The sequence below is a fragment of the Bos indicus x Bos taurus genome, chromosome 14, assembly GCF_003369695.1.
Source record: "Bos indicus x Bos taurus breed Angus x Brahman F1 hybrid chromosome 14, Bos_hybrid_MaternalHap_v2.0, whole genome shotgun sequence".
Taxonomy (NCBI): Eukaryota; Metazoa; Chordata; class Mammalia; order Artiodactyla; family Bovidae; genus Bos; species Bos indicus x Bos taurus.
In genome coordinates this window covers 37,867,914-37,892,792 of record NC_040089.1, presented here as the reverse complement: position 1 = coordinate 37,892,792, position 24,879 = coordinate 37,867,914, and the positions used below count along the sequence as shown (strand labels likewise).

The 24,879-nt window shown below is 44.4% G+C and overlaps 1 protein-coding gene across 8 annotated transcripts in view; it reads left to right on the top strand.

Annotated features, from left to right (window-relative positions):
* The first annotated feature begins 177 nt into the window (after positions 1 to 177).
* Positions 178 to 24,879, top strand: part of JPH1 (junctophilin 1) — a 92,560-nt gene continuing 67,858 nt past the window's right edge. For 4 of the 8 annotated variants that reach the window (XM_027561211.1, XM_027561213.1, XM_027561210.1 and 1 more), the window contains exons 1-2: positions 183 to 801; positions 6,391 to 7,150. In XM_027561211.1, the coding sequence (XP_027417012.1) occupies positions 423 to 801; positions 6,391 to 7,150 (1,139 nt within the window). In that variant the 5' untranslated portion in view covers positions 183 to 422. Of the gene's footprint in view, positions 802 to 6,390; positions 7,151 to 19,862; positions 19,983 to 21,924; positions 22,028 to 23,562; positions 23,879 to 24,879 lie in introns of those variants that run through there. The other 4 variants (XR_003514459.1, XM_027561214.1, XR_003514458.1 and 1 more) reach the window with 4 other exon arrangements.

Below are 24,879 nucleotides of genomic sequence, written 5' to 3'. Positions count from 1 at the left end.
AGGGCCGGGGGCGGGGGGGAGCTGGCAAGGGAGGGGAGCGCCGCGGGGCCGGGCCTCGGCGCCTGGGGAGGGGAAGAGGGGCGGGCACGGGGCGGCGCCCGGCTCACGTGGGCGGGCAGGAGCAGCTGAAGGTCCGCTCCGGAGCCCGGGCTGTCCTCTCGCGCGCGGCGCTGGCCCCGGGCGGCGGCGGCGGCGGCGAAGGAGGAGGAGGAGGAGTTGGAGGAGGAAGGCGGCGGTGGCGGCGACGAAAGAAGAGGGGAGGACGGGGGCGGCGTCGGACTGGAGCCGAGCGGCGGCACGAGCTGCCCGGGGCGCTGTCGTGAGCTCGCCCGCCGGGCCCCCACCCCCGAGCTACACCCTGCCGTGCCCAGCTCTGCCCGCGTCCGTGCCCCCGCGGGGAGCGCGCCGGGGCTGCCCCCCGAATGACGGGCGGAAGGTTCGACTTCGACGATGGCGGCACTTACTGCGGCGGCTGGGAGGAGGGCAAGGCGCACGGGCATGGCATCTGCACGGGGCCCAAGGGCCAGGGCGAGTACTCGGGCTCCTGGTCTCATGGCTTCGAGGTGGTCGGAGGCTACACCTGGCCCAGCGGAAACACCTACCAGGGCTACTGGGCGCAGGGCAAGCGGCACGGGCTGGGGGTGGAGACGAAGGGCAAGTGGATGTACCGGGGGGAGTGGTCACATGGCTTCAAGGGGCGCTACGGGGTCCGGCAGAGCCTGTGCACCCCCGCCCGCTACGAGGGGACCTGGAGTAACGGGCTGCAGGACGGGTACGGCGTGGAGACCTACGGGGACGGAGGTGAGCTGCGTCGCTGGCGGCTCTGCTGCCCCGCGAGCTGGGCGCTGGGGGAGGGCTTTGCCCCTGACTGCGGGGCCGCGGGGAGGACGCGAGGCGCACGTGTCCGGAAACCCGCCAAAACACCTGGGGGAGCCTCCTACCCTCCTCCCGCGGCCACTCTCCCTGGGAGGGGGCGTTAGGACGCGGCGGGTGCGCTGGGGGTTGGATCTGACCGGGTTCTGGGGGCGGGCGGTGTGTCCACACCCGGGGGAACAAGGCGTGAAGACACCTGGCCGGCGCCAGCGCCGCGCTGCCACCGGGAGGGAGCGCGCCCGGGAGGGCTGGACTGGGAAGAGGACGCTGTCACTTGAGCCCGTCACATTACGTTCCTGATCCCTCCCTCTCCCGGCCGGGTTTGAAATCGCCACTCCCGTGGAGTGAGAGCGAGCGCGCTGGGCTTGGAGGCTGGCGGTCGCGGCGCACAGCTCCCGGGATTGGTTTCACGTGGAGTCGTATTTCGCCTCTGGTCCTCTAGTGGCCTAAAGATAGAAGCCAGAACCCCAGAACTGGGATGTTGGGGAATTGTTCCTTATCGGAGCTGCATTTGGAAAGTAATCGTAGTTATGGGAGTGGAGAGGCCACCTGATGCAGGTGGGGTTCAAAGAATGCGGGGTTTTCTTTCTGGTATTCCTTCGCTTTCTTAAAGTATCGGTTTTCTATCAAAAGAAGGTAATCATTGTTGATCTGGAGATATCTGTTAAAATTACTAGGAAAACATTTTAGAAACGAACAGTGAAGTCTATGTTTTAAAAAATACAATTGAAAGGTGTATTCCTATAATAGCTAAATTAACAGCTACTTCACTCCTGAGAATAGCAGTAGGGAATCGCCGGTTTGCCCTAAGGTATGTGATGGAAAACCGTATGCTGGCTGTGAGCAAAATTCATCTAATTTTAATATTTACTAATATTTGCAAAAGAAATTTTGTATACAATAGGGGAGAGCCCCCCCCCTACACTTTTTTCCCCAACCAGGAAAAGTATATATTATTGATACAGGTGTCAAAACCTGATGAATTTGCTTGTGTAATAAACTGAGAAGGGCAAATGGCGTATGCTTTGGCAAAACACATTTTCTGATAATAATCATAATTGAAAAGGGTTGTCACATTTCGGAATTCTGCAGCTCAGAGTTGGAGGATATTAAAGGGGTCCAATTAAAAGTTTGTCCAGCCCAGTGCAACCCCAGTCAGGCAACTGCTTATATAAAAGCTTAAACAATTTGTACACTTCACTTACTCAGAACACTTGGGCCATGTTTCAAATACAAACCGGCAGCATGGTAGGATTGGCTAAAAAGGACATCTTTTCGTCCTACAGTATAAATAAAGGATATAGTTCTCATGGATTAAAAGTGGAGGCGGGGGGGGGGGGGGGGGGGCCTGTCTCTAATAATTGTGTATGGGCTGTATGAGTTTCAAGTTCCACAGTAGTTAAATTAGGGCCCTTAAATGTTCTCAATGGGCACAGAGCACCTTAGTTGACACCCGTATAAATGTGTTAGCTTGTGACTGGATTTTATCAGAGGCCCTGGTCTACAATATAACTAAATTCCATGCTCAAAAGTGGAATGCAAATCTTATCTTTCAAACGTGTGCATTAGTTTACAACCTTTCAAGAAGGTGGTGGATAGTTCTTTTACTTCAGTATGTGGAAGGCTAAAAATAAATGAGTCTTCTTTTAAAGTTACTACTCATTAAACAAAATCTCTTGATTTAGGGTATTCATTATACCTAGCAATAAATATATATATAGCACAGTAGAGGTCTTCTGTTTATGTGTTGCAGAAGCTCGAATAAGTGTCTAGGGTGACTATGGATAATTGGCCTCCTGTTTTAAAACTAACTTTTAAAAGAATTTTTTAAAAACCTCAAAATTTGGCATTACCACAGGACTGCGGTTTTCTTTTTCTACCAAAACAAACAAATATGCGACCAATTAGGAAAGGGGGGAACTCCTAAAAATCATTATTGAATTCTTACTGTTACTTTCTTTCATATGTCAATCAGTTAATTAGAAAGTCCTGAATCATAAAATGGGATTCTAAGTGGAAGTGTATTGCTATAACTTATTTCCTGCAAAGATTTTGGCCACAATAAGACAGATCACTTCCACAAGCTTTACTTCTTGCCTCTGCACCACCACAAGTCCATCCCTAGCCTCTGTCAGACTTAAGAAAATCTGATTGCATGTATTTTGTGGTGACGTTTAACTCAGGAGGAAGGAAGTTGTAATTCCATTGACAACTATCACTTGGTTTATTTTACTAGTGATCTGAGTATGAAGTGTTGCTGAAATAGAACCCCCTGAACATTAAGGAAGAATAGTTAGTACAGTGTTCCCAAAATCCAAGTCTAGGTGCCCAGAATATTCGCTAAAAATTCAGATCCTGCTGTGGTTCGTTTTTTCACCTGTCATGAGACTATTAGAATATATCTAGAAAGACACATTGTTGTGTTAATTATATGCATTCCTGTCCATGCACATTTTCATTCATAGCATGTAGATTTAAATTTGGCACATTAAATCTAAATTTGACTGGAATTCTCTCTGAATTGGAAGTCTTCCACTACAAACTTATTTAGTGAAAATGGCTGTATCTAGAAAATCAGCTCCCAGATGAAAAGTCATAGACCATCCGTAAAAATATTTTTTAAACTTATGAACTATGCATCCATGTGTAAGAAAGTGAGAGGAACTAATTAGAACTTTGAGCAGCAGGGAGCAGGTGGAACCCACCTGCTTCGTAAGGAAAAAGAGGCCCTTTTCCCCCACTTAAGTTCACTGACTAAACTAAACCTACTTTAAATTTCAGATGAATCACTAACACTTTGACTGTAAATTAGTTTCTAGCAATTCTATGGAGGAATTCTTCCATGTACTGTTTCTCAACAGGGTAAGATGGGAATATAGGCAATCCCATTGTTCTGCCTTCTCTGCTACTACAGTCAAGCAACAACCTAAACTTTCTAGTTATCGCTGTTGCCTTAAACCACTTAGATTTTCAAGCAATGTGTCTTTGGAAATTCTAAATACTAGTCTTATTTTGGAGACAGCAGATTAAGGAAACTAGTAGTTCATTTCCGCTTAGTGTTAAACATTTCCTAAGATAGTGTGGTTGTGTTTTAAAAGTGTAAGTACTTCTTGATATCAAACAGTATGTTTGGAAGTTGTTCTAGCAAAATTAACTTGTAGAAAAGTTAGAGGAGAATGATTATAGTGTCCCTTGTTTATTTAAACAAAAAATTTTAAAATAAGGTGGCTTGTGTTAGTGCATGTAAGTCAGGTTGTATAACTTTTAGAACTTGAATTTTTATCTAGGCAAAGGGAAAATCAGTTGCAATTTTCTAATAATTTCAGTTTCCTTCTGGGTTACAGTGGTGGTGTTTGGAGATGGCTAATACTGAGTAGAAAGCTTCTTTATCTGAAATGTTGTATTTGAGTGTCTTATCCTCTGGGGTTTATCCTTTTGGGAAAGTCATGGCCCACCCACCTCCTCAAAAGTTCTAAGATGTCAGGTTAAGATGTTAAGACCTACCCAGAGTAGGACATTCACAGTACCAGACCCCCTTTGTATTGGATTAGCCAAAAAGTTCGTTTGGGCTTTTTGTCAGATATATAGGGGAAGAACCCGAATGAACTGTTTGACCAACCCAATATGTCATTGTCACCCTGCTACTGTCTATTTATATACCAAAAATATGTCAGAACGAACAGAGGGAGATGGTAGTCTTGCAATTAGTCAAAACTTTTGACTTGGGAGCCACTATGGCTTTAACTTTTAAGTGCATGAGATAATCAGTAAGCAGCACTTCTAAGTATTTTAAAAGTAAATGTATGCCATGCAATGGAACTTTTTTCATGGCAATCTGAAATGAAAAGTATACTGCAAAGTAACTCTATATAACCAAAAACTGAAAGAAGTCAAGACAGTTATGATTTACTTTCTATAATATTTGTGAGTTAGAAAGAATACAGTAGTAATTATGTCTTAAAATTTCCATGTAACTTCTTTGAGGGCTAGTTTAATATAAAATTTGCCTTTAATTAAAAGGAAATGGACTCAATTTAGAAAATTCTAAGCTCCTAATCTTAACATCCAGTTCCTCCTAAAATGATTTAGGAAGTTGCTCCAGGTTAATTTTTAAATGTCTTTGCTAATTTACTTAATAGAAAAACTTCTGAAAACAAATGCTTTAAATTAGAGATTATCCTATTCCTGAGAAGGCATAATATTCATTGAAAAAATGATCTGGTGATGACAAAGTTTTAATGTACACTGTCAAACACACCTTTCTTCTGAGATGAATTCCATAATGTTAAGAATGGAAGTTTCCCTCTGACCTTATCTTAGTTTTCCCAAAGGTAAATAAATAGTGCATGCTTTTTAGCCACCACAGCTGTTTGTTATAAAGTCATCAAACATCTACATACCACAGGACACACAGCTAGGAGTGTGGACATTTTGTGTTCTCCTATGAAGTAATGCCTGGCCTCAGAATGTTTCTGGTTTATGATGTGGTTCATAGAACAGTGGCAGAAGCTAGGGAAACCATGAGGAGAATGGCCAGAAGAAAGCAGAAATTTAGCAAATATGGGACAGATCTTGACCTTTTCACTTGGAAGTACAAAATGTTAAAACAAATTGCCCGTTTTTTCATAATGGTTCACTCTATTCAGAATATATATTCTATTTGTCAAATCCGTCTCAGCTTAAAAAGGTTCACCCAAAACTAAATAATAATCCTGAATATTAAATAGTTTTCCCTGCCCTAAAAGAACATGATGAATGTGGTAGAAAGAAAATGTAAGAAAACTTGTTTGACAACTCATGTTCCAATCATTCAGATCACTAATAATTTTAGGTCTTTGAGCTTGTTGGAATGTCAAACTGCCAGACCTGAAGTCTTTCATTTTTCAGTTAGATTAGTAAAAATACAGCTCACAAATAGAGCTCATTTCTTCGTCTGCTATTGCACTGCCTTCCTCAGAGGGGGTTTTGATGTGTTAATTTAAGGGGAGAAAAGTTTTCTAATGATCACTCTCTTGTATTAGAAGTCAGTGCTTTGTAAAATGTTTTCAGTGAAAAGCAAAACAAACAAACAAACACCTATCGGAAAAACCTATGTAGATTTAGATTAGAGATTATCCTATTCGTGAGAAGGCATAATATTCATTGAAAAAATGGTGTCAACAAAGTTTTAATGGGCACTGTCAGGCACACCTTTGCTCTGAGATGAATTTCATAGGGTTAAGAGTGGAAATTTTCCTCTGGCTTCCTCTCAATTTTACCAAAGGTAAGCAGCACACTCGTTTGGGGGATACATCCCCAAAGCTGATATACAATTACAGAAACGGCCTAGACACAACACTTCAGGGTGGGGATTCACAAAGGGAATTTCCGAAGCATGGCTTAGAGTTGACTAGGCAGTGTGGGGGGTTGGGCCTTGAGTCCCCGGCCCGCGCAGGGCTCTCCATGTGCGCACCCACGCCCCCATCGGCCTATCTGCGGCCCCGGACTCATGCTGTGCTCTCTTGCGCTCTCTCGAAGGTACCTACCAGGGCCAGTGGGCCGGCGGCATGCGGCACGGCTACGGCGTGCGCCAGAGCGTGCCCTACGGCATGGCCACGGTGATCCGCTCGCCGCTGCGCACGTCGCTGGCCTCGCTGCGCAGCGAGCAGAGCAACGGCAGCGTGCTCCACGACGCCGCGGCCGCCGCCGACAGTCCGGCCGGCACCCGCGGCGGCTTCGTGCTCAACTTTCACGCCGACGCCGAGCTCTCGGGCAAGAAGAAGGGCGGCCTCTTCCGCCGGGGCTCCCTCCTGGGAAGCATGAAACTGCGCAAGTCCGAGTCCAAGTCGTCCATCTCCAGCAAGCGCAGCTCGGTCCGCAGCGACGCAGCCATGAGCCGGATCAGCTCCAGCGACGCCAACTCCACCATCAGCTTTGGCGACGTCGACTGTGACTTCTGCCCCGTGGAAGACCACGTGGACGCCACCACCACGGAGATCTACATGGGTGAGTGGAAGAACGACAAGCGCACCGGCTTCGGCATCAGCGAGCGCTCCAACGGTATGAAGTACGAAGGCGAGTGGGCAAATAACAAGAGGCACGGCTACGGCTGCACTGTCTTTCCCGATGGCTCCAAGGAAGAGGGAAAATACAAAAATAATATCCTGGTCCGTGGAATAAGGAAGCAGCTGATACCAATAAGAAATACAAAAACTAGGGAGAAGGTGGACAGAGCGATCGAAGGCGCACAACGGGCAGCCGCCATGGCAAGAACCAAAGTGGAAATAGCAAACTCCAGGTATGTAAACGCCGGAGGGTGGTACTGCCCGGGTCTTTGGAAACGGTAGAACATCAGATAATCTGTGTGTGTCAGTCCTTTGGCGGCATAGGGTTCCAGAACCAGAAGTGAAAAAGGATTCAGCCGGATAGAATGAGGCAGACATGTACCTGAAACTCTTCTGAAACTCTCCATCCTGAAAAAGTGTTGAAGGCGCATTGCGGTCCCCTTCCTCTTAAAATTACTTCCTTAATACTAAACGTGATGGAGTTCACTCAGTGCCTGTGTACATTTCCCAGAGTCCAGAAAGTTAACCTTTTTTAAAAAAGACAAAACAAAAAAAGTACCACTGAAATACTTCCAGAGAGAACATAGTACATCGTGTACTGGGAAGAAAATATCCATCCACATGGAAACCTAGCCAGTGTAGGTGAACCTTTTTGTTCTAATATTAAAGTTGCAGGTGTGTACAACTCCTCCCTAGAAAATTATCCTCATTTATAACATTCACATTCTGTTTATTGATGCCTTCTAGGTGAAATTGGTTTTGAGCAAATGATCAAGGTCTAAATAAGGCAGAAATGGAGAGTTATATGACAAAATCCGTCAAGCATTCTTTGAACAACAGAACTCACCTGTATGGGAAAGGCAGAGGGATTGGGGCTAAGCAGAATCCCCCCATTCTAGGCAAGAAAGATTAGATCACTGGTGTATTAAAAGAAGGGGGGTGGGGAGAGCCTGACACGGACAGATGGGACTGTCAGTGTGCCAAGTTTGAAAGAAAGAGCAATAGAGAAGGGCTGGAGTGAGTAGGAGAAAGCAGTGAATAATAGATTGAGAAGTGGGGTGTATGTGGGCACAGAAGGTCCATGCACCTAAAGTTTTACCATTAATAGCTGGATTCAAGCATTCCCCCAGGAGAATGGAGAAATTGATTGGGAATAGAAAATGTTATTAGGGATGAATGTCATATGTTAGACAAAAATGAAAAAGGGCTGGTTATACATGGAAAACTTTATTCTTAGGCTTATTTAAGCAAATACTGATAGGCCCCAGTTCTGTGTGATTTGAGATATACGTTTAGCACAGAATATTGAAAATCCTTTTCTTACTTTAGTAATATTCTCCCACTGAAGTAAACCTCCTTATGAAACCAAAGACTTGTAGCAGGTCTTCAAACTTTAATTCTTAACATTAAATTAATAAGCCCTGCCTTTTCTTTGGTGGAATCATGTGTAATTTTTGATGTTCAGACTTTTAATATACAAAAATGGCTGTTTCATATTGTGCAACTTAATATTTCCAGACGTCTGAAATTTCTTTTTAAAAAATGCTCCTGTTTTATGGCTACTGTTTACTTTTATGTGTCTGACACACTGGAAACTGGAAGCCGTCTTGTGTTTTGCAATATTTTTAGATATAAAAGTACTCAAGATTTACATCTCTATCCCAAACTGACCCTGTTTTAAAGTTAATATTGCCTGTTAATAGGCACAGACTTTGAGGAAGGGTCTTTCCTGTCTTCTCTGCTGAGCATCATTTATTTTAGATGATGGTTTTCTGTGATCACCGAGCATTGCATTGACTTGTTTTTCACTTTGCTTGTAGATAGGGTACTTGGCCCATGTAACCCTGCTAGCCTTCGTGGCCCTCAGCTAACTTTTAGAGCTAGTGAGATACTCTCTGTTAGTTCTTAGCCTCTAATTTGAAATGCACTCTTGGCTTCTTCCCTGTTATTGTCACCTAGTGATATACAAGAGGTAATTCAATCTTGGCAGGTGAAAAATGAACCTATGAGGGACATTCTAGCAAATGACTTTCTTATGCTTACTTTAATTATTGACTTTTATGATTAGTTTAAATTGGAGGAACCTACATAATGAAAGGTTGTGATGCAAAGATCTCTGATTATAACAGTTTCATAAAACTCTTATCCAAGTCCTAGCTAGCCACAATCTCTCTGTCGAAAGTCTTTGGGGGAGGAAGGTGTTAAATAGTCTGCGAGTATTCTGTTGTAATAGTTTATAATCAACAAACATCTTAAGACCTTGTACTAACTAGCTAGTTAACTTAGCTAGTTAACTACTTCTTAAGATTTCACTTGGCTTTTTAAAAAATGCTCAGTTCATTTTGCTAAGTGACATAAGTCCATCACAGAACAAATATATTGCATAATTCTACTTATAGAAAGGATCTGTAATGGTCCAGCACGTAGAAGCAATGAAATGGTGGTTGCCAGGGGCTGAAGGAGCATTTGCAAGGTGCTGTTCCAAGGTATAAAGTTTCATGTTAAACAGAAATAAGTCCTAGAGCTTTATACCGCATTGTGCCTGGAGATAATACTGTAAAAAATAAGTGAAAGTGTTAGTCACTAAGTTGTGCCCAACTCTTTGTGACCCCATGGACTGTAGCCCACCAGGCTCCTCTGTCCATGGAATTCTCCAGGCAAGAATACTGGAGTGGGTAACCATTCCCTTCTCCAGCAGATCTTCCCAACCCAGTGATTGAATCCGGGTCTCCTGCATTGCAGGGAGATTGTTTACAGTCTAAGTATCGGGCGCTTAATGTTTAATAGGGTAGATTTCATGTTAAGTATTCTTACTACAATAAAAAAAATACTATTTCAATGACACAATAGGCCAAAAAAAAAAAAAGTTTACTACCCTGTTAACCTTTTATATTTTACTTTGACTGTTTTTAGTCTCTTTCCAGATTCTGCTTTAATGACTTCTCCAGATACAGAGACTTGCAACTTGCTCAGTCCTTCCTGGCCCCTCTAGCAGTTGTTATTTACTTAATGTGTTTTTGTCTTTAAAAAATAATCAAAGGTTTAAGAACATAAAGACACACTTCCCCTTTCCCTGCCCCTTTTTCTGCCCCAATGATGGCAGAATAAGAACTAGAAAGTAAGACTCCTGGCAGCGGCCACTGTTGAAAATCACTGGTTCACCATTAGCAGCAAAGGGAGATGATGTATTAATAGTTACTGACCACTTCAGGTTGCCTGACTGGTAGTGTTAATTACTGTTGTATTGCTATTATTTCTTGTGCTATAGAGATTGTTGCTTGTTTCTGAAATCCCAAGGAAATGGGTCCACCTTTGTACATCACCTTATTTTAGCTTGAAGCAAAACCTTTGAGGGAAAACAATTGTACTCCCCAACATGGGTCCACCTTTGTACATCACCTTATTTTAGCTTGAAGCAAAACCTTTGAGGGAAAACAATTGTACTCCCCAACAATGGCAGCTCAGGAAAATCAGGAGACATGGTATCAACCAACTTCAGCACAAAGATTCAGGAAAGCATGGTAAATCTCTGGATCTTTACTTCTTAGAGTAGGCAGTGGTGCATCATCCTAGGAAACACAAGAAGCTTATTTCTGAAGTCTTATTATGGAGCCCTGTTTATTTCTTCTAGATCAGGGAATATGAGGATCACCTAAGAGGTAGTAGGTGATAGAAATGATGCAACAGTCTGTAGATACTGAGTTGCCTTGCAGGTTAGCATTTAGAGTTAGAACTTTAAGGGATGCTAATAATTCGCTGGCTCCTGTAACTTTTCTGTTCTAATTCCATGTTTATAAGATGTAACAGAATGTTTTGCTCCCCTCTTGTCTTGGTCCTGAGGGTAAAAATCATCACATGGAATTAAGATAGTGTCTCAACCTTGATTTTAAAGAAACGTTCAGGAGGAAGGGGAGCAGCCCTGTACATCTCAAGCTCCTCATTTCTGGAGGCAGAGACTGAGGCACTACTTGGGGTCACCTCACTCTCCCTGTCATATCATTTACTTTTCTCATTTGGTCATTTTTTTACTCCACTAACTCTTGACTTCAGTAATTCCTTGAGAGACGTTCAAATGACTGTTACTCAAGAAAAATATTTTAAGGAAGAATTTTAACATGAGGCATTTGGTTGAAAGACAGCAAATAAGTGACCCTTGGAGAGCCACACTTCTGTGGAAACGAACAGATAATTTAGGAAGGGGGAGAATCCCAGGAACGGGGGAGCCTGGTGGGCTGCCGTCTATGGGGTCGAACAGAGTCAGACACGATTGAAGTGACTTAGAAGCAGCAGCAGCAGCATAGACAAAAAAAAAAAACACCAGCTTTGTAGCATCTGGAACTTAGAGGAAGTTGTTGTTGTCATTTAGTCACTAAGTTTTGTCGACTCTTTTGTGACCCCATGGACTGTAGCCTGTCAGGCTCCTCTGTCCATGGGATTTCCCAGGCAGGAATACTGGAGTGAGTTGCCATTTCATGCTCTGGGGGATTTACCGACCCTGGGATCAAACCCACGTCTCCTGCATTGGCAGGTGGATTCTTTACCACTGAGCCATCAGGGAAGCCCCTTACAGTAGCTATCTGCTATAAGGGTGGAAGAGCCGCGATGAAAAGGCCTAAAGCAATTGAGAACCATAGGTGTTTATGTAATCTGATTGTGGCAGATCAGAAGAAAGAAAACTAAGGGAGGATGGAGCTGAATGGGAGTGTCCCTAACCCACTGACTCTGTGGCCAGTCTCACTGCAGCTAGCTGGGTGGTGGGCTGGGAGGCCCCCAGGACCGCTCTGAAGTGTCACTGACGGGACAATCCAGTTAGTGGGGTGGGACCATCTGCTCTCAACCTCTCCCCAACCATCACTGCCACTTCCGGTGGTAATGGCAGCACCTTGACCATGTCCCCTGCCCAGTCTTTCTGTGCTTGTCACAGGAGTCACTCTGGGGGGGGTGTGGAAGCAGCCAGATAGCACACGGACGACCTCAGGATCAAGGGGTCTGTTGAGCCTGCTGTGTCCATTTGCAGAACCAGAGATTAGAGTCCCTACTTGCCAGTTTTGAACTTCCATATTAAAATGACATAGTATTTTTGTTTTAATCCTATAGGAAAAATCTGTTTCCCATACTTCGCTTTTAGAAAAAAGATACCTTACAATTTCATGCCATTCTCTCTTTCCTCATTGCCCAGGATGACTCAGCTACAACAGTTTTCCTTCAGGAAAGTCTTCGCTTATCCCTCCCCATGCCTGGCACCCCTGCCCAGCTCCCCTGGCCAGCCGCTCGGCGTGCTCCCCACTCTGGTTTAGACCTAAAACCTCCTCTTCACAGAGGGTCTCCCTGTTCCCGCCCCCTCCCACCCCACTGCATCCCCCACAGACCAGACTCTATCCCCGCTCCGCACCTGCAATCAGTCTGCATTGTCATTGTGTTTCAGTATATTTGTGTATATTTGTGTTGTATTTTTCTCCCAACTGGACTGGAGAGCCAGGCCCTGAGGGAGGCTGGGCGCAGATCTGTAATTCCCAGCAGCTAGTTTAGATCACTGAAGTGACTTAGCAGCAGCAGTTTAGATCAGGGCACTTTTATAAGAGCTCTAGTAAATATTTGATGAATGAGTGAATTAAATCCTCACTGCTTTGGGTTTGAACGTTGCCAGTGCTTCTAATTCCGTTTTGCCGGACGTTTTGAAACCGCTGTTCTCAGGCAGGAAACCTGCTTCTCACAATTCATCATCGTATAATCTGGCAATAAAGGAAGTGCAAAAAATGCAAAGGTGTGTGTTACAGCTGCCCTTTCCCCTAATTAGGTCAACATCATTAAAGTGTCAAAACTAAAGCATAGCCAGGGAATACGAGCTCCTGGTTAACCTGAACTGTTAACTCCTTTTTTCATTGGTATGAGCTGGTCAGGAATACCTGTGAGCACTTACCTAAACAGATGAGAAATTTCCAGAAAGTTAGCTTTTACTAACTGCAATAATGTTGGCTCATCCTTCATAGTTGACATCGCCAAAACTTGTGATAGGGCAGAACATAAGAGCTTATTATTGTCTTTTAGAAATCTAAGTTTGCTAAATATTCAGCTGTTTCCTTTTGAAAGTTTTTCTTGTCCAGTGATTTTGGAGTCATTTTTCGTATTCATTTGAATAAGTGAATACGAAATCAATGGAACAGTCTCTCACAAGATTACTCGACTGGATTCACACTTCACTTATTAGTAATTAAAACCCAAAGTCAGCCATGAGTCAGTATGTGTTATGGATCCAGATTAAACTTATCTCCACCAATTATAGGGAAAAGCTCAATTTCTGCCAAGTGATTGTGAAGGGCAAGGAATTTGAGATTCTTAAATTCTGTTGGATAAGAGGATTCTCTTTCTCTTTTGCAAATTGATACTATTATAGTTTATCTTCTGTATTTATGTATTTTCAGTAATATTGGTGGCCATATCATATCTTTAAAAACAGTTTTAGGTTACCTTTTCCATGAGTTGTTTTGTTTCTTCTACAGGGGCTCTGGTTAATTTTCCACTATTAGCAAAAAGTGATTTTTTTCATAGGAAGCTGAATTTCTTATAATGCCTCATAAGTCATTTTAATGAAAAGTATGTTAAAAAAGTAATTTGTGGGGAAGTCACCTAAAATATGGGAATTTACAACAGGGGAGAGAATTGGCATTTTCTTTAGTTGTGTCTCTTGTGTTCTTCCATATCTGCTTTTGCTGTCTGTCACGCTTCGTCCACCTGCTCTCACCAGCCCCCTGCAAGCAAATTTCAGAGGCTTGATTAAAACACTCAGGCCCTGAGGTGCAGAAAAATTACCACGAGTGGGGATTGATGCTTGACTTTTTCTGTATGGGAGGGTCATTTTAAGGGTCAAATGAAAGAATGGGTGTCATGGGACTTTAACCTGTACATCACTATATCTAGTTAACATTTTAGAAAGTGTGTTGCCCTTTCGGGTGCCATTCCCAAAAGGGAAGGTTGATAGGAGACTGAGAAGCCAGACTAAGAAGGAGGAAGGGAAGGAAGGCTTGGGAAGCAGAAATAGGGCTAAGCAAAAGGGAAGGAATTAAGTTTACCAAGCTTGACCACCTGTGTGCAGACGTTTGCATGTGTGTGTGTGTCTGTCTGTCTCCACACCCCCACCCCTTTCCCAGAAGCCTCAGTTGATTTGGAGTCAGCATACCGTCAACAGGAGATTAGACTTTTTGAGACCGAAGAGAAGATGAACAGAGAAATGGCACATGTGTTTCTCTGAAGCCAGGCTAGACCGGGGCCCTGTCCGGAAGACAAGAGGGCAAGGACTTCATACTGTTTGGGTATATTCATGTAGATCACCATTACCCTTAATGTGTGTTATGGTTTCATATTGCACAGAAAAGTGTTCATTTTTATTTTAAGTTTTTTTCTTGGCTGTACTAGGACTTAGTTGTGGCATGTGGGAGCAAGTTCCCTGGCCAGGGAGGGAACCCCGGTCCCCTGCCTTGGCAGCTCCAAGTCTTAGCCACGAGGCCACCAGGGAAGTCCCTGGATTGCCCATTTGAAAAGTTTTAAATACTTGTTTCTCCTTTTTACCAAAAATGGCCCATTTCCCGTGGGAGCAAGTGAGGTGCCCGCTCTGATTTCCTCATGCTCGTCTCCAGGCTGTTGAAAGACACACTTCTTCTTCCTATCACAAGGCCCAGGACTTCTTAAGGGGCCCAAGCAGTCACTGAGAATTCTGCAGCGTGCCAAGAGACAGCTGAAACCACGAAGATGACCTCGGCGTCAGCCCTGTTGTGCCCACAGACAGAGGGCTGAGCCTGGCTATAATGCTTATCTAGAGGCCAAACTCAGGGACCCAGAGCAGGCCCACACCCGCTCCTCTCCTTCAGCTCTGACGTTACTTAACTTGGTGGCTTAACAGGTCATTACACGTGACATTGGAACATACTGTTACCCGCACCTTGTAAAGTGTTCTTAGGTCATCTCGTTTCTAAAAATCTTTCTTTAAAAAATTCTTCATCCAGCCCTACCAGTGCCAGGCCCATTCAGAAACCCTGGGGCATTGAGGTGAGCCTGAGTTTTCATGATTAACAGGTATGTCCAAGTAATTCCGATTTAATGAAACTCAGTCTTGGGCTGTCATGCTGGGATGACCGCACAGTTACCCACACTCTAGAGCCATTAAAAACATTCCTTGTGAAACCCTGAATGGTGCAGGTATGGCTACCCACTGTGACTGAGCAGGGAGGGTGAGGAGAAGGGTGCTGTGCATGGAGTGGACGGGCCTGAGGTGAGTCAGTTCTGCAGAGACCTATTTGGTGAAAACCGGCTCTGAGGACCGGAGGGAAAAAAACAATCCAGGGTGATGAGAAGCTAGGTTTTGGGGACGCATGTTGGCCTGGTTTTAACTGCTGAAATCTGAGTTTGCTGCAGACAGCCCAGATTTCAGCAGATTCCATCTCAGTGAACTGTGAAATACGACACTTGACTGATTCAGTCAATATGAAAAATGAAAGCAGCAGATACTTTTTAGTACAACTTGGTTGTAATGGAAACCACCCTAGTACACTGTTTATCGTAAGGCTGGAGGTGTGATTGCATTCAAGTTCCAGCCCATGGGCTCTGTGTGAACCTGCGCTTTGCCCTGGAGAAGCTCTTTTTAGGGGGCCAGTGGCAGAGTTGTGTGCACATGCTCACCTAGCGGCAGACGCCTGGGAGCCGCAGCTGCCAGGCGGCCCCAGCACCCTGCTCACAACTTTCCATTATGGATTAAGCTGACTCTGCCAATCTCACTTTACTCAAGACACCAAACTGGACGCTTGCAAGACCAGTGCCTTGCAAATCTTTGAGATGCTTTTCTTATTATAGATGAAATATGAACATTGTGTTTAGGAACAGGATCCAACAAATGCCAAAGGTATTTATGTAAGTCACTCAGCTTTAGTCCAATGGCCTCTTGAGACTACAACCAAATCAGCTTTTAATAATTTTGCCCTTCTGTTTTGGTTGGTGTTTCATATTTATTTGTATAATATGCTCAACTCAGAATAAGCTGCTTTATCAGAAATTTAATTAAGGTGTGAGGAATCAAGATTGCCTGGAAAGTAGTACAGCTCTTTGAAGTCAAATCTTCTTAGAATTTCCCTATGCACCCAAAGAAACTTATTCAAGCCAAGTAAAATACAATTAATCCACTTTCTAGTGTTTTAAAAACAATTATGCTAGAGATAACACATCATTTGTTATATTTTTTTGTTGTTTTTTAAAAACTGGAAATGAGGTAAAATTTTTGTCAATTTTGTTCATTTGTGTCCAACTCTTTTTGGCTCCATGGACTGTATGGGGCCACCAGACTTCTCTGCCCATGGAATTTTCCAAGTAAGAATACTGAAGCAGGTTGTCACTTCTGCTCTAGAGGATCTTCCCAACCCAGGGATCAAACCCACATCTCTTACAACTCCTGCCTTGGCAGATGGATTCTTTAGCGCTAGTGCCACTGGGAAGCCTCTCTACGATATCAGGTCAATCAAATTTTGATCTCAGTTGCTTGGTCTAGATATCTCTGTCAGCTTCATTTTTTTATTATTGGTGAGGAAACTTTTTGGAATTAATATTTCAAGATTTCATCTGTTTACTTCCGTCTGTTAGGGGAAAGGTTTGAGATTCATGGGGGTGGAGCCTCCTAGTCAAAACATGATGAAAAATCCTATGGGAGCTTGGTTTTAGGATTCAAGAGTGAGGATGGCAGAATGTCAGACGATGGAGCTCCATCCACCCTCCACTAGCCCTGGTCACTAGTTTCCACCTCCTGCAGCTCATCCCAGTGATTTCGGAGTCATTTGAGCTATGGACTGACAAGTTACCTTGTAAAAGATACAAATACCCTGAAAGAGTGGTACCTCTAACCCCAATCCATTGTCAGTTAACACGTTAGTTAACAGTCTGGCCTAGAGTCCCAGAAAAGATACTTGGTTCTCTGTGTGCGCGCATGTTCAGTTGCATCCAATTCTTTGAGACCCCATGGACTGGACTCCTCTGTCCATGTGACTTTCCCACCAAGAATACTGGAGTGGGTTGCCATTTCATCCTCCAGTGGATTTTCCCAACCCAGGGATTGAATCCATGTCTCCTGTGTCTCCTACATTGCAGGGAGATTCTTTACCACTGAGCCACTTGGGAAGCCCAGATACTTGGTTACCAGCCCATTTTATAAGTTTCTTATCTCAGTGAAATACTAATTCTGATTGTTCTTTGTAATATTCACTGATTTCTTACTGTGTAAATATAAAATTATGATTAGGGCCTAATTCAGTCATAGTGTCTGGTTGGTACAGATTTTAAAAAGCAGTTATCTGTTGGATGATTCGCACCTTGCTATGAGTTTAGTTAGTGTGTGTGTGTGTGTATGAGACAGAGAGAGAGGGAGAGAGTCACTCAGTTGTGTTCAACTCTTCTGCGACCTCATGGACTGTAGCCTGCCAGGCTTCTCTGTCCATGGGGTTCTCCAGGCAAGAATACTGGTATGGGTTGCCATTCCCTCCTCCGGGGGATCTTCCCAACCCAGGGATCGGACCCAGGTCTCCCGCATTGCAGGCAGATTCTTTACCATCTGAACCACCAGGAAAGTCCAGGTAGTAGTTCAGTTCAGTTCAGTTCAGTCGCTCAGTCGTGTCCGACTCTTTGTGACCCCATGAACCACAGCATGCCAGGCCTCGCTGTCCATCACCAACTCCCGGAGTCCACCCAAACCCATGTCCATTGAGGAGGAGCTTAATCATAGATTGGGGCTGGAGGCGAGATTCTGCAGGTGGTATCCAGCTGGGAACTAAAGGCTGTGTAGACATTTTACAGAAGAACATGGTGGATAGTGCAAAAGGACGGTGGGCACAGTGTATTGGGGGTGCTGTAAAATGTTTGGTAAGGTTGGAAAAGAGGGTACTAGGTAGAGGGTGTTGAGAGATGAGGTGGAGAAGTAACCAAGGGCTCCCTGACTTTTAAGGAGAAATTTGGACCTTATCCTGAAGACAGGAGAGAGCTATTGTTAGTTTCAGGCAAAAGAATTACATGATCAAATTCTAGAAAGATCACTCTGCTTGGAGGTGGTATAGAGATTGAAGGGTGGAAGGGGCAGGAAATAAGACTAGAGACAGATTAAGTAGTAATCGGCTAACTAGTAATCCTGGTGAGCACCCATGGGCTGAGCTGAGCCATGGCAGTGAAGATGGGAAGAGGTGAATGTACGGGCAGAAGCCTCCCAGGCTGACTCAGGAGCACCTGATGTTTGGTTGACGGTGCAGAGAACAGAAAAAGACGAGTCAATGACTCAAGTTTCTGGTGTGGCCAACCGGATGGATGCCGGTCCAGTTTATGGAGATAGGGACCAGGGAGGAAAGTACAGATTTAGAGAGGAGGAAGAATTGGGATGTTTTTAACTTCTTGAGTTTTGAGTTGCCAGCGCCGAAGACAAAAGGGGACATGGACCTGGAACTCAGAAAGGGTTTGTACTGTATGTGGAGAACTCAAGACACTAGCCCTGAAGAGCAAAGACATTGATGAGGCCTGCCACGAAGGAAGAATTCCTTGTACATGATACTAGACACAGCTCTTTTTTTAAGAAGTAGCGGTAAAGCAATTCACACATTAAATGCTTGGGAGCCTTTTGCCTTAATGCAATGCAGGTATCAGAATGTCTGTTCCTGAATTTGTGAAATTATGCTTTCTATGATTTGTGCTCAAGGGACCTACCCAGTGAGCAAGATCTGTTGGCCTGTTTCTGTCTTGGCAACACGTGAGAACAAAATATCATTCTCAGAAATTATTATGCTACAGAAACATCATTTGGCAAACATTTACTTGGTGCCAGCTCTGTCCAGGCATGGCACTAGGCCCTAGGAATAGAGAGATGAGTAACAAATAACACGTGTCGTGAAGATTGGGGAAACTGGCAGGCTCCTTGCACCAGGACAAGAGCTGGGAGCAAGGCAGGGCTGCAACTTGGAGGGCCCCACCAGAAGCACTTAACCCAGCCTGGGCCACTTATGGTAGACAATTTCCTGTGCTATTTGCACAGGCGACTCTTGTCCGCCTGGGATGCCTTCCCTCCCAGGCCCCTTTCCTTTGCCTAGCCCCTGTTTGTCTTCTGTGATCACCCTCAAGATCCGTAGCAGGCCTGGACTAAGTTAGAAAAAGTTGATCAAATGTCTCCAAACATGTAATCTTATGTGACAGTAGGAATGCCAGCAGTATATATGCTAGAGTATATAAGAATTGTATTGTGCTGAAGGGAAGATGAATACGCATTCTTTTAAAAATATCAGGATGTTTAAATATTTAGTGGGGCTTCCCAGGTGGTGCTAGTGGTAAAGAACCCACATGCCAATACAGGAGATGCGAGTTTGATCCCTGGGTTGGGAAGATCCCCTAGAGAAAAAAAATGGCAACCTACTCTAGTATTCTTGCCTGGATTTAATTTAAATTACATTTTAATTTAAATTAAAAATTCTTCCTAGAGTCTATAAGGTATGATTTTTGACAGTAGCAGAAATCTCATGAGCAGCATATGGATTCAGAGACACCAAAGGTAGCTGTTGAGCAGTTAGTGAATTTTTTGGCAGTGTTTCCAGATATGGAAGTAGTGTAGATACTCCTTAACGGTCCCCCATATATATCACACATCAGTGCAAACGCCCTTCCCCTTTTGGTGTGAGGATAGCAGTTGGGGTGCTACCTTTTGGCCAGTTACCTGGAGCCTGGACCCGTGCCGCGACCTTGTCATCAGTCGTCTCCTCTCATCCCCATAGCAACACTGAGCATGTGGGAAACCAAGGCATAAGAAGGTCACAAGGCCAGTAGACAGCCTAGCAAGGGAGGATCCCAGGCAGCGTCACCATCAGAACCCAGGGCTTTAGCCTCCACTGGACTTTGCGAATTGGGTTGGGATTTTTTCTTTACCCCACATTCTCTCTATAGGCTCTTAAAGGAAGATCTGTCTGGAAGCAGAACTGTGAAGTCATATAAATCACTGCAGATGGTGACTGCAGCCATGAAATTAAAAGACTCTTGCTCCTTGGAAGAAAAGCTATGACCAACCTAGACAGCATATTAAAAAGAAGAGACATTACTTTGCCAACAAAGATCCATCTACTCAAAGCTTTGGTTTTTCCAGTAGTCATGTATGGATGTGAGAGTTGGACTATAAAGAAAGCTGAGCGCCGAAGCATTGATGCTTTTGAACTGTGGTGTTGGAGAAGACTTGAGAGTCCCTTGGACTGCAAGGAGATCCAACCAGTCCATTCTAAAAGAGATCAGTCCTGAATATTCATTGGAAGGGACTGATGCTGAAGCTGAAACTGAAACTCCAGTACTTTGGCCACTGATGTGAAGAACTGACTCATTTGAAAGACCCTGATGCTGGGAAGGATTGAAGGTGGGAGGAGAAGGGGATGACAGAGGATGAGATTGTTGGATGGCATCACCGACTCAATGGACATGAGTTTGAGTAAGCTCCGGGAGTTGGTGATGGACAGGGAGGCCTGGCGTGCTGCAGTCCATGGGGTCGCAAAGAGTCAGACACAACTGAGCGACTGAACTGAACTGCATTTTGGTCTTCCCTGATGGCTCAGTGATAAAGAACCTTGCCTGCCAGTGCAGGAGATGCAGGTTCAATCACTGGGTCAGAAAGAACCTCTGGAGAAGAAAATGGCAACCCACTCCAGTATTCTTGCCTGGAGATGGACAGAGGAACCTGGCGGGCTACAGACCAGAGGGTCACAGAGTCAGATACTACTTAGCGACTCAACACACAGACATGTACTGCATTTGCCGCTGTTTCATTTAACAGATATTATTCATTCAGCAGCCACAAATCTTGTGTCAGAGACAAGAATAAACAGATTATGTCAGTATACCATCATAAATTCTGAGAAAAACCTGGAGACATGAAAGAAGAGGAAGAACACCAAATGCACGTGGGGCCTTCAGGGAGTGGGGCTGAGCGTGAGCTGTGGAGATGAGGCAGGAAGCAGGTGCTGGCAAGCTCCTTTTGCCTGGAGCATCTTGGGGAAGACAGAGTGTAGGGAACGTGCCCAGGGTAGGTTCCTCCAGGCAGTGGGATGGAAGGGCAGTGCTCCCCCAGGTGTGCTCCATCCATCACAGGGCAGACCCCAAGGGCTGCTAAAAAACCCCGGGTCCTGCACCTGGTACTGAATTATCACACCTTTGGGTGAAGCCCAGAGATCTGCCTTTCACAGACTTCCCGGGTTATCCTCAAGCCTGCTCACGTGTGCTACATTGAGATGTCACAGGAACAAGGTCATAAAGGTTTGGGAGCTGAGTTTTCAACTGTTGGCCTTGGGGAGTCTTTGAAGGAATTCGAGCAGGGAGCCATCTGCCTTTGAGATGGATTTAAGTAGGGTGAAGACTGGAGGCGTGGTCTGTGGAGATGACAAAAACTCAGTCAAGGGTGGGGGTAGTAGTAAAGCAAGGGATAAAATGAGCAGAAGTGGATGAACTGGAAGTGGGGGCTGAAAGGCAGATGCAGACCTAAGACGTGTGTCTGATGCTCTGATGCCCCTGAATCACATTAGCAGAAAGGTTCATTCATTCCCAGAATACGGGTGATTTATTTCAAACATAGTGAACAAGCAATCTTTCCAGGTCTCTCGTTCTTACCAATACAATGGGAGTGAGGAAGTGGGAAACGAGACGAGACCGTCACAGAACGCCGCAGTCTGGGTCTCCACCATTGAGTGAATTCACCTACTTTGCCTATTTTTTTTTGTTTTGTTTTAAATATAGGGCAGCTTTTTTTTGGTGGGGGGTGGGGGGCGCTGCTCTGGGTCTTTGGTGCTGTGTGTGGGCTTTCTCTAGTTATGGAAAGCAGAAGCTTCTCATTGCGGTGCCTTCTCTTGTTGCGGCTCCATGGTTCTAGAGTTCCGGGGCTTCAGTTGTTGTGGCACATGGGCTTAGTGGCCCCTCAGCATGTGGGGTCTTCCCGGGCCAGGGATTGAACCCATGTCTCCTGCATTTTCAGGGAAATTCTTAACCACTGGACCACCAGGGAAGTTTCCTTTGCCTGTTTTTGAACCTTGATTTCCCACCACTCTGCCAACAGTGCTTCTTACAGAACTCTGTCCGTGAGTAAAAAAAAAAACCTAGTGAAACATCAGTAACATTTTACTTTTCCAACTCCAGACTTATCCGCAATCAGAAGATGATGGATTGCAAGGGGAAATGCATAACTGTGTAAATTGTTAGAAAGAAAATTGTAGTGAGGAGTGTCTAACCAAGATCGAAGCTGTTTTGAAGCACCCTTAACATACCAGTGAGCCTCAGTCATGACAGAGGTATGTTAGGTGCTCACACATTTAGCCCTGAAGGGGAAGAGGAAATGTGAGTCTAACCCTTCCCTCCCCCTGCCACACGCACAAGCGTAGAGTTGATGGGAGGTAACCTGTACTCATAGGAAGTAGTTAAATAAGAGCACAGAGTAATTCGTTCAGTCAGCTGTTAGCACTCTGCCTCCATTCCATACAGGTTTTGAAGTAGATTAAAATCTCCAAATGGTTAGTCTTACAGGTATCAAAGGAAATAAATTGACTGTTCATAAAGCAGTTGCAAAGACTTTTTACTTGGCCTCATATCTTAGTAGTATTTTGTTGTATTTTTGTTTAATGTTACTGTATACATTTGACAGTGAAAGCACTTTTTAAAATTATGCTATTCTTGAAACTGAAACATTCGCTCAGTCCTGTCCTACTCTTTGTGACCCCATGGACTGTAGCCCACCAGTCTCCTCTGTTCATGGGATTCTCCAGGCAAGAATACTGGAGTGGGTAGCCATTCCCTTCTCCAGGGAAGCTCCCCGACCCAAGGGTCAAACCCGGGGCGCCCTCATTGCAGGTAGATTCTTTACTACCAGAGCCACCAGGGAAGCCATTCTTCTTACTCCTCACTAAATTAGAATAACCTTCAACTCATTGTTGGAATTATTAAAATGCGGTTTTAAAGTGAGCAGTCAGTAATGTTTAGCTCTATAAATGAAAACAAGGGGAAGAAGAGCTTGTTTAAAGGTTTTCCCTTTCTTTTGCTTTGGAATCTTCAGTAATGCATTCACTTTGTGGCATGGAAGTTCAGTCACTAAACTTTATTGTTTAGAAGTTTTCTTTAAATTAAAGTTGCTATATTTGTAATCGTACAGGGCCGCTGCTGTATTCAGTGCCCAGTAATAAGACTTTAAAGGTATTTCCAGGGAAGTATAGGCATCAGCCAACAAAATAAAGAAAACAAGTCTTAGATATAGCCCATAGAGTGTCTATGTAAACATATATGTATAGGAATGCTGGCCCTAAAGGAAGGCCCAGTAAGGAGAAAAGGGGGAGAAATTAGGCAGCTTGAATAAAGAGGTAGGGATTCTTGGTGTAACTGGTATGCCTCGTGCCAGATGGAACTGGTCTGGCGTGATTTGTAAGGGATTTGAGCCTTGAGCTACATATCATTGTTGCTCTTTAGTCACTGTCACATCCGACTCTTCTGCGACCCCATGGACTGTAGCCCACCAGTCTCCTCTGTCCATGGGATTCTCCAGGCAAGAATACTGGAGTGGGTTGCCATTCCTTTCTCCAGGGATCTTCCAGACCCAGGGATCAAACCCACATCTCCTCCACTGCAGGCAGATTCTTCACCGCTGAACCACAGAGAAGCCCTGAGCAACATTTTAAACGGACACAAAGGCATGATTTGTCTCAGAGGCAAACAGAGATTTTTGCCAGTTGGAGAAAGAAAAGCGTATCTGATGATTCACAGCCTGAAGAGAAAGAAGAACTGCTTAAAGGCAGTGAGAATCACCAGTGTTCATTATCTGTGTGCAGTTCTGCCCTGTGGCTTGCTGGAGTGATCTTTCATGGCTTTATTAATCATCTAATGATCTGTGTTCATGTCCCCTAATGAGTTCCATTGTCAATAAAACCTGAAACAAGGCTCTTTCATGGGCAGACTCATCACTTTCACCCTCATCCTACCACGAGAAGCAATGATCCAGAAAGTTAGTAAATTTGGGGAGGGCAGTCATGGAGTTGCCCTGAAATTCCTCAAAAATTAACGCTGCCGATTTGTAGAAAAAAATAAAAACACTAGGAAAGTAGGAGGCTGGAACTGCTGGATAGGTCCCTGCTATCAGATTCAGACTCCAGAGCTTCATTTCCTTTTGAGAAATCTTACAAATGTTTGTACAAAAAAATGCACTCAAGCCCCTTCTGTATCTCGCACTACCCCGTGACATATTTGATCTAAGTGTTTTGCTTTGCAGTGGTGTAGAGCACAGCTGAGTCATGGTGGGAGAGAAAGGAAAGCAATTAGATAAGGGGGAGTGCTGCCTGTTAAAGGAGCCTGAAAGCACTAATCAGGTGTTATGCAACACACAAGTGGAAAGTGTTTCAGAGTTCTGAGGAAGTTAGTAACATGAGCAAGACAACATGTGAGGAGAGTGATTTTAGCTGCCATGCACAGCGTGGACTGCAAGCAGCAGAAGTTGGGACGGGAACATCAGGACGTGAATAAGTCAGTTCAGGCATAAAGGACGGGGTCCTTGAAATTTATAGAGCAGAACTCATCATGTATACAAGTGGTTGTGTAGAAGGGAGTTCAGGCTCTGAGGATCTGAGCAGAGTTAGCAGCGAGCACAAGAAGAACATAAACGATGATGGAGACACTTTGGGGAGGAGCTTTCAATTTATGGACATTCAAGGAGGAACAAAACAGACAGATGATTTCTCTTAAGAATGGCACTTTGAAGCCTTGTGCATTTAAGAGCTTCCAAGGAAACGACAGCTTGAGAATCAAAGATTTGTGTTGTCATTTGTAACAAAGTCATTAGGAAAATGAATAGAGCGGAGGTTGAGAAATTTATTAGGAAGTGTCGGAAATAGTGACCCATGTTTGGGAAGCAAGGAATTATTTTTTACTAAGATAAGATAGTGAACAAGATTTG